The sequence below is a fragment of the Sardina pilchardus genome, chromosome 24 (assembly GCF_963854185.1).
Source record: "Sardina pilchardus chromosome 24, fSarPil1.1, whole genome shotgun sequence".
In the NCBI taxonomy this organism is placed as follows: Eukaryota; Metazoa; Chordata; class Actinopteri; order Clupeiformes; family Clupeidae; genus Sardina; species Sardina pilchardus.
In genome coordinates, this window is record NC_085017.1 from 14211432 (window position 1) to 14221431 (window position 10000).

The 10000-nt window shown below is 40.5% G+C and overlaps 1 protein-coding gene across 1 annotated transcript in view; it reads right to left on the reverse strand.

The window, feature by feature from the left end:
- slc39a4 (solute carrier family 39 member 4) overlaps positions 1–5550 on the reverse strand; it is a 15734-nt gene extending 10184 nt beyond the window's left edge. Inside the window, exons 1-2 of the mRNA XM_062530037.1 lie at positions 5273–5550; positions 427–729 (exon numbers count right to left, since the gene is read on the reverse strand). Coding sequence (XP_062386021.1) covers positions 427–729; positions 5273–5482 — 513 coding nt within the window. The 5' untranslated portion in view covers positions 5483–5550. The remainder of the gene's footprint in view (positions 1–426; positions 730–5272) is intronic.
- Positions 5551–10000: the final 4450 nt, after the last annotated feature.

Consider the following 10000-nt stretch of genomic DNA (forward strand, 5'->3'; position numbering starts at 1 on the left):
AGTCATGAAATAACAGCCTGTGGTAAGCTTACAGATGTTTACGTCATACTTGATGTAGCAGACTAAAATGTACTCATCCCCAGTATCAGTCAGGGCAGGTAATCATCAATTTCTCATTGTCACCTGAGACCCGAAATCATCAATAATCTACCTGTTCAGCTGAGAGAAGCAGGAAGTACATACTTTAGAGTCAACTTTCATGTGAACAACCCAAATCATGAATGTTTAGCTAGGAGGTCCAGGAAGTGCATACTTCACAGTGTTCAATTTCAAGGACACAATGGGTATTTGTACTTGAGCAAGAACTGTTTTTCCAGTTACGTACAGTATGTGAACTATGCCAAGTGTAGGATTCCTCTCATTCCTGAGACGGACTCCACCGACCCTGCTCTGCTCTGCTCTGCTCTGCTCTGCTCTCTCTCTCACCTGATTGCTCTCTGGGAGGTAGTGCTCCTCCAGGCCATGGAGCAGCCTCTCCACGGCGCTACTCTCATGGCCCTCGTGATCCTCGTGTCCCCCGTGGCCGATGTGGTCCCCGTGGGCGAGCTGGTGGATGAACTCCTCGGTCTCCTCGCCCCAGCGGCCGGCGCTCGCGGCCCCGCAGGCCCGCAGGGGGTCGATGAGGTACAGGCAGCACCCCGCGGCCAGCCGGGGGAAGTCGCCCGCGTGCACCTCCTGAGTCGTGGAGTAGTTAGCGACCAGCTGACCCACGTGGTCCGCAGAGAGGCACTGCAAATCATGGGATGGTGTTGATGAGTACACAAGTCATTCAACGTGAACACATACGGGAAAGATATGGCAGTATTACAGTACAGTAGATAAAATATTGAAAGATATCAGGTTTTTGTTATTCACAATGACTGTGTTTACACTTGGTTTTTAAATGTGTCTTGGGCAGAGTGTTGGGAGTAACGCATTACATTTAATTGCGTTACGTAATTTAATTACAAAATAAACGCAACAGTAATATATTACAGTTACTGCCGAAAAATGTGTAATTCAATTACAGGTACTTTTGAATTTGTTCAAAATTACAATTTGAATTAGGCTACATTTCAATATTGTCAGCAAAACCTTGCAAATAATATTGTATGTAAAAGAACTGTTTCCCTCCACAGCCAAAGTTTGATGCGGGCTCTATCACGTCTACAGCGACATCAGCGTAGGTACAGTACATGCCTGCCTGTAAACGTGTTATGATAAAGAAAAAAAAGGCTGTGACCTATCTGTCAACTCAGATTGATTTCACAGTAAAATTTGCCTTGAAGTCTGACCTTGTGGTGATTATCATTATATTATCCTCATAAAAAAATTTATGATAATTCATGTATTAATATAGCCTGGGAATGCTCATGCTTCCTTGTGCGGTTGTACAGAACTGCTCAGCAGCCTGGAGACCAAGGCCGAAATCTTCGCATGGATTTGGGGACTATATATCATTAAAAAATCAGAAAAGTAATCAAAAGTAATTAGATTCATTACTCAGATAAAGTAATTCAAATAGTTACACTACTATTACATTTTAAACAGGGTAACTTGTAACTGTAACACATTACATTTCTAAAGTAAACTTCCCAACACTGCTTGGGCACATTAATCAAAGTTTAAGTGGACAGAGCTAAATACAACTGTAAACAACCACAAACATTGTGGAGTGAAGTCTGAATGTTGAGCGATGTCTCTGGTTGTACACCTTGGAGACCCATGATAGACAGTAAAGCAATGTTTTGACTGTCCACTTGTGACCCAAACAGGACCACTGGTGTAAGGCAACTCTAAGAAATACATAAGAATGCTTCATTGAGAGGATCCTTGTAATATCTCTTAAACACAGCATTTCTGGGATTCTTTGACTTTTTTTGCCCAAAGTATGTTCTTTGAAAAAATATTATATCAAGAACATTGATGTCCTTCTAAAGATTACACACATAGCTCTCTCCTAGCTAGGGACCTTCAATAGATATGATGATGTGATGAATATTCTGAGTCACCTCAAAATCCGGCTGACCTTGAGAAGATCAGACATTTTAAACAATACAGGTATGCAAGGAACAGAAATAAAGAGGAGCCTAATCCTTGCACAAGATAATTAGATGAAGAGTTAATTTGGCAAAGAAGACGAAAAGTGTGAAGCAGACGACATCTCTTGCAAAATGTTTATCATGGGACATATACTGTAAGTGGTGCCATTAGAGAAGATATCAGTGTTCCGGGCGGCATATGAGAGGGCCATGTAAGCCAACCAAATGAGAGCTAGCAATGGTATGTCATTGCACTATTTAACTTTATCATGTAAAGTATTGCTGCTGTCATTAAAGACTATAGTATTTTATGTGTAATGTGCTACACATCAAGGAAAGGACAGATTGACCCAGATAGGCTACCTGTCTGCAAATGCAACACATTCACTGAGATATGGAAGCAATCGTGCCCCGTTCACAAAGACTATGCTCCCCAAGTCTGATATCTGATGGAAGTGCCATCAGTTCAACAGCCCCCACTATCGCCATGGTGATGTAGCGATGAGATCGCCAGCTCAAGAACGGCTGGATCATCTCGATCAAGTGCAGAGGGAGCGTGATGTGTATGTCGGCAATGGCAAAAAAGCCAAAGAGGATTTAGTTAGAGAGACACTTGGGCCTCATCCTTCCTTTGACTATGCCCAGCAAGTCATGTTTCTTCTAACTGATCCACTCTGACCTGAACCCATCTACTTTGTTCTGCAGCAAAGGTGTGGACTGTTTGGTGTAGCAGCTGAAGGATCACAACTATTTAATAGACTAATCGTATGGGCGGCAGTGGCTCAGGAGGTAGAGGAGTCGCCCAGTAACTGGAAGGTTGCTGGTTCGAGCCCAACTCCTCCTGACCTTGTCGAAGTGTCCTTGAGCAAGACACCTAACCCCAGTGCTCCCGATGAGCAGGTTGGCACCTTGCATGGCAGCCTCTGCCATCGGTGTGTGAATGGGTGAATGTGAGGCATGATATGTAAAGCGCTTTGGGTGCTTGCAGAAGCCGATTAAAGCGCTATATAAATGCAGTCCATTTACCATTTACCATAATGTCTTTATAGGTTCACTGGCTGTTTTAAGCTATACCTTCATCATTTATTTGAGGTTTATGCAATTGGGGAGAAGGCTGTGTTTTTAAACGGTGACAATTGTGTCGGCCAAAACAAAAACAACACACTTTCTGTGGTATTTGGCTCGGAGGGTACACACCGATATTAGGCAGGTGATTTTCTCAAAACGTGCTTTTGTTTTTAGCTGAGATAGCTTTCTCATTTTGGCCAATACATCTGGGTTGGCTAAATGGATTTGAACAAATGACCCCTTGTTTTAAATCCTAAAGTCTGTGGATTATGAATATCCAATAAATCCATTTTTTTTGTCGAACTGGACTCATTTAGTCGTGGCACGCCCCATATTCTGTGCATGGTGAAAAAGGTTACAGTTGAGGCTCACACACATCACAGAGAGGCCCAGTTACAGTATATCCCACTTTACTATTTCACACAAACGGACCGATTACAATGACTTATGGTGCCCATTTCCCGATAGTGGCTTAAGACTAGCCCGATTAAAAGCTATTTTTCAACAGAGATCTCTCTTAAAATTCTTAATCTAGGTCTAGGACTTCATCCACCTGCGGTCAAGTGGCCCACAAAGTCCATAATGCACAAAACAGCTTTTCTTGCAACCTCATAGGTAAGTTTACCCATTACGTAAGCCCACCAAAATCTAAGTTCACAAACCGTAGTACCATTTAAGCCCATGTGTAAACAAGCCCACAACCATTTGTTTAAACAAAAGGAAAAATGTATTATTTTTTCAGGTAGTAATTAGTAAACACATATTTATTCAGTAAAATGTTATACATGTCATAGGCCTACACCTTTTTTGACCCACAAAAAACAAATCAATAATCTCCCAATTTACATAATATGAATGTACTTACTAACTCTAGTAATAGTCAATAGAAAATAGTTGAAAAGAGGCTCTATCTGAGGGGTACGAAAACACCGTGTTTTGAGCGACTTTATCTGAGCCTCCTTGAGACTGCATGAATGTACAGTAAGTGGTTGGTGCCAAATAAAAACTGATATATAATTAAGAAATTATGTGATTGGACAAAATAATGAATAGCATTATAGGCCCATCTTTTTAAAAAGAAATTACTTCAAAGTTGCAAATGGGCTTAATAGGTACTCTTACAGTACCTTACGCACACCTTGAACGTGAGGCAAAGTCCATATCTTGTAGTTCTCAAGACAGGGATTTTAAATCAATGAATATACATTCTACATAATGTATGCTATTTATGCTATAAGTGTAAGCAAATCTATTTTTAATTTTTTTTGCAAGCAAGAAGGGAAATTATAATACTTTGATAATGAATAGGTTATTGCAATTTCAAACTGTGAGAAGAAAATTCAAATTTGACATATTACCCAAGTTATATCATCGTCTTTATAACATCCATTTTAAAGTGGAAACTGAACTATCAAACACTGAATTATACAGTTACAGTAGAACTTACACGAACAAATTTATTTGACAACAAGACAATGAAACTGACAATGAAAACTAAGTCTATTATAATAGCCAAGGTATGACTAATTAATGCACACCACACACACACATACACAGACACATACACACATGCAAAAGCACCTTATGAAAAAGTACTATAGGAATCGTATAGTATTTTGGGACTAAACATTATAGTAAGCTAATCTGAAAGGAATCTTATAGGAATATTTTAGTATTTTGGGACATACTATAGACATACCAACACATACTATAGAAATACTATGGCAGCTATGATATTACAAAGGTAACAGAACATAAGATACTTCTGTGATGTTCTGTAATACCTCTATAATATTCTATAGCCGCTATAGCTTTCTATAGTAATATTATAGCATGTCCCGAAATACTATAGTATTCATATAAGATTCCTTTAAGATTACTATAATATTTAGTCTAAAAAATACTATAAGATTCCTATACTTTTTCGTAAGGCCAAGCATGATAGACTGAATGATTTAACTCCCAAAAGCTTGATTGAAAACTAACTAGTGATTTGGCAACCACTGTATAAAAAGTACGTTGATAACCGTTTAATGAGAATTGAAGACATCTTAATCTGGTAACAGTGTAAGTGTTGGCTTATGCCCTTCATGAAATACAATGAGTGTATTAAGTAGCGCACGGTACTATCGCTGGACCTCGACCTTAGTAAAAGTTAGTTGAAGCGAGTTAAAGTAGCCTACCTTTCCACACGACACATCGCTGCATTGCACACGTTTCTCCAACTGCGTCAACAAGACTCCAACACTTTTCTCAGTTAGATGCACTTCACCTGGCGACACGAGGTCCACCACTTTGGCAAAGATGTCCTCGTTAGAGCATTTTGCATAGTTGAGTAAAGTCAAACTAAAACAGATCAGAAAAACGTAGAGTCTTATATTTGATCGATCCATAATAGTGGCTACTCTAGTTTTTCTTAATACAAACTAGATTAAACTAGCAAATGTTTTTTACTGAACAGACAAACCGGGCTGCCTGAAGACACTTCAATTCTTTCAGCACTTACATTTAAGTATTAGTAGCAAAGGTAGAAGTTCCTGTTTCTCGCCTCGCTCCACTCTGATTGGTCCTCAGCAAACGTGAGCTTCAGCAAGATCTCATAAAGCAAGACCTGTGAACTACTTGTGAACAAGGGGTTCATCACTCCACAAATGGCTTGATCCTCCACATAAAGACTCTCCCTACATTCCTAAGTCATGCACTTTTTACCATTTGACCTTGACAGAAATAGCTCAAATTAGTGTTTGTGGTCACCCAAACCTTGTGACTGCAAATCTCTATGAACCATTTAGTCGTTGGTGACTGAGCGGAGATTAACACACATGCTTTCTTTCTAGGCATAACAATCCAGTAGGATAATACATCAGCACCCAAACCATTATTTACCCCAACTTTAATCTTGAAACAATGTTGCATTGGTTGTAGTCATTTTGACTTGTCTATGACTTGTGTGACAGTGTTCTCTGATAGGAGTCATTTTTCTTAAGAAAGCAGACAAGATGAGAGACGAGATGAAAGAAAGACAAGATTTCAAAACACCTGTCCTGCATAGAGTTGACAGACCTCATTCTATGGAAAAAGGGGAAATGATACGCCATAAAAAACCCAGAGACAGTGCTGTGTTACAATTGTTTGCTTTTTCTCCAGCGCCTAAGTGAGACAACAGAACCGTCTACTTTTCTCTCAGCAGTGTAAACCCACATGGCAGTGATCCCATTTTAGACCCCTCTTTCTATCTGATCTCAGTTGATCCCGTCTGTAAAGCTAACCTAATCCAGAAACCTGGGTTTCACACTGGCACATACAACCCCCACCCCCACCACACCCCACGTTGGACTCTGTGATTTAGCAGTTGTGGAATAACATCGTTGACCTCCCTGACACTGCTGTCTGCATTCTTCTCGGCAGGTTTTGGGAAGGCAGGCCAGTGCATCAGGGTCACCCCTCCCTCCTCTCGCGATTCTCTGTCGAGGGATCACAGTCTAGTGATGATAAAAGCCTGACAGTGAGCAGAACTGCCTTGGCGTTGTTGTGGGACAAACATGCAGGTGTCTATGGTCAGAATGTGAAGAGTCACCTGATATCACCTGATATCCAACAGGAACTTCCTTAAGGCGTCAATATCAAATAACTATCAAACCTTCCTTAAGGCGTCAATATCAATAACTATCAAACACTGAATTATACAGTTACAGTAGAACTTACACAAACAAATTTATTTGACAACAAGACAATGAAACAAACTAAGTCTATTATAATAGCCAATAGCCAAACAAATGATATCCAACAGGAACTTCCTTAAGGCGTCAATTTCCAGGATCTTGTCTGGACACAAATAGGTCACTTGATGACGCTGATTTGGTTACAAAGAGAATGTAAACTGAAGGGTCATTGTTCTTATGCATTCATAGGTTCATGACCCTATCTTTCATAACACAACTATATGGGATCATAGACTTCACTTCCTCTGTAGACTAGTAGGGCCTACAATTCCCACTCAGAGACATTGTGTAAATTGTGAATAAAAACAGAATATAATAATCTGCAAATCTCGTAAACTCATATTTAGTTGCCAAAAGGACACAGACAACAGTCAACTGTGGTAACAAAATGCTGGAAAAGTTATGTAATGATTAAGAACACAAAAGGAGGAATGTTTCACGACTAATTAGGTCAACTGGCAACATGATTGGGTATGACAAAGAGTATTCATCAATCTGTGTAAACCTGTGTGGACAAATGATGAAGCAATATGCTTTGAGTGCTTCTGAAATGATGAAGTATTTGAAGAGTTCATCATCTATTCTACAGTACAGTACATATCATTAATATTTTCAGAGAATCCAGAGAAACAAACTAGAGACAGAGCTGAAACACACTACTGTATGGCTATAGACTTCACTGCATTAAAAACAGACCTGTTTCTGTACAGGAAATCGTTGTGTGGGCTCAAGAAAAGCTCTGATAACCATTGTTTATGTGCACAGTTTGATACTCAACTCAGAAACACAGGTGTAAACGTTTCCATGCAACCGCCAAAATTGTAATTTGACATACAGAAATACCACCATCCTATCTAGGCCCGAGCTTGTTTAAAATGGACTGGGGTGATGTGGGGAAAAAGGTCCTGTGGTTAGATCAATCAAAATTTGCAATTCTTTTTGGAAATCATGAACTCATGGGCTAAAGAGAAGAAGAGGGTCTGTCCAAGTATCCAATCTATCCAACTTGTTTTAGTGCTCAATTCAAACCCAGCATCTATGATGGGGTGAAGGTGCGTTAGTGCCTAGAGCGTGGGGATCTTGCTTGATCTGGCGGGGCACAATCAATTCTGAATGATGTATACAGGTTTTGAGCAACATACTGCCATCTATCGCCATCTACCACCCCCCGCCCCCCCCCCCCCCCCCCCCCCCCCAGTGTTGACCTTGAATATTTCAGGGAAACAATGCCATTATGCACATATTTTAACTGTATTTCTTTTTTGTCCGGGTGCTAAAATGGCCTGTCTGCCGTCAGACCTGCCAAATGGTTGGGGTTGCATCCCAAATAAGGTGCATCATGGAATGAGAAACATGATTAAGAATGCCTCATACTGTTGAGCAACTGAATACTGTATACTGTATATTGATCTATACTGATATATTGGGCAGGAATGGGACAAAATGTAATTCTCAAAACTCTAGCAACTGGTCTTCTCAGTTCCTAAACATTTACAGAAATGAAGAGGTGATGCAGCAGCAGTAGTAAACATTCCCTGTCCCAACTTTTTTGAAACATGTTGCTGGCATGACATTCAAAATGATCATATATTTGCCATGAATAGTCAACATTTCAATTGTCAACACTTGATATGCTGTCTATGTCCTTTTCTTTGCTAGAGACACAAGATATTGGATTTTTGCCCATATTTGTTGTGTCAACATTTTGAACTTAACTTTGGCCGCATGCCAAGATGGATATATGCACATCTTTTTCATATCATTGAAAAGAACGTAAGTTCTATCATTCTGATGGCCTCCTCGCCATATTTGCAGAGGTAAAACACATCTTTTGATTGCACCATCAATAAAAAAATATAAAAATGTATTTAAACATTTTCATCTTAACAAATCTCATCATAGATCAACTTTGTGTGCTTCTCCGAGGCTTTATACACCAGGCATATTGGCAAAAAAGCTATATCTGCCTACGGCAATGTGCCATGTTGTGGCTGGTCTTGCGTCGATATTATCATGCATAACAATTGCCATCCCTAAATGTAAGGACAATTTCTGTTTATATATGCTGCCAGTCATTAGGCCCAGTTGTACGTATGGCTATAGATCTCCATATTCTGAATGATTCATGGCCTGTCTATTGTCTTCTTGTGAATATAAGAAATCTGTTGGCTGTATAATTCGCTGTGGGTAGCAGGTGTTTTGGTATGGCTCTGAGGGCTGATTTCACACTTGTCAAGAAACGTGTTCCTTCAGTTCCCAAGTCGTCCGCAAGAGGGTGCTATTGCTCCTGGTTCTAAAGGGACACCCATGAACTCTCTTTGTGCTCGAGTTCATTTCAGGATGATTGAGGCATTCTTTCAATGATTCTTTTGAAGTAACCACGTGCCAAATGTACGCAACAGAAACCACACTCTTTTGTTATAAAACACCTGAAACGTGGCTTTTAAACAGATGCTTCCCTGCCACGTGTCCAAACAACAACAAAAAAAAGGTGTTGTTACTGTAAACAGCTGACAGGGTTGTTGGAGATTTGGGATAATCCCTCAAAGGTTAGGTCTCCACCAGTTCAATCAGAAAGCAAGAATCCCTGTGGTTTACCATGGGAAGCCCTCTAAGATGGCACCTGATACCTGTGGCGCAGTGCTAACATTGTCCATGTACTTGCAATGCTAATGGCACAAGCTGTGTGTGGCGTCTTGGAGAACACCAGTAAAAGTGCTAGACTGATATTAATCACCTCGCTTTATTGCAAAACTGAAGAGCATATGTGCTAAACATAGCAGTGGCGTCCCTTGCGGCCTCAGCATATGACGTACTGAGAGTGTGAATTGTTGTTGCCCAGCCTGGCAGTGCTACAAGGTGTGGAGAGAGGGAGAGAGACTCGTGCTTCAGGCACAGATGAAGAGATGAAGAGTGGCTTGCTTTGTGTGTGTGTGTGTGAGAGAGAGAGAGAGAGAGAGAGGGGGAAAGTGTGTGTGTATGTGCGTGTGCGTGTGTGTGTGTGTTTGTGTGTGTGTGTGTGCATTTCATAGAGTTTCTGTGTGTGCATGCGTGTGCATGTGTGTGAGAGAGAGAGTGTGTGTGTGTGTGTGTGTTTTGTGTGTTGCTTAAACAGTGTGGAACAAATGCTGTCGAAGGCTAGGTAGACCATCTGCAATCTTATTGGTCATTGTATTTGTACCTTCAGGG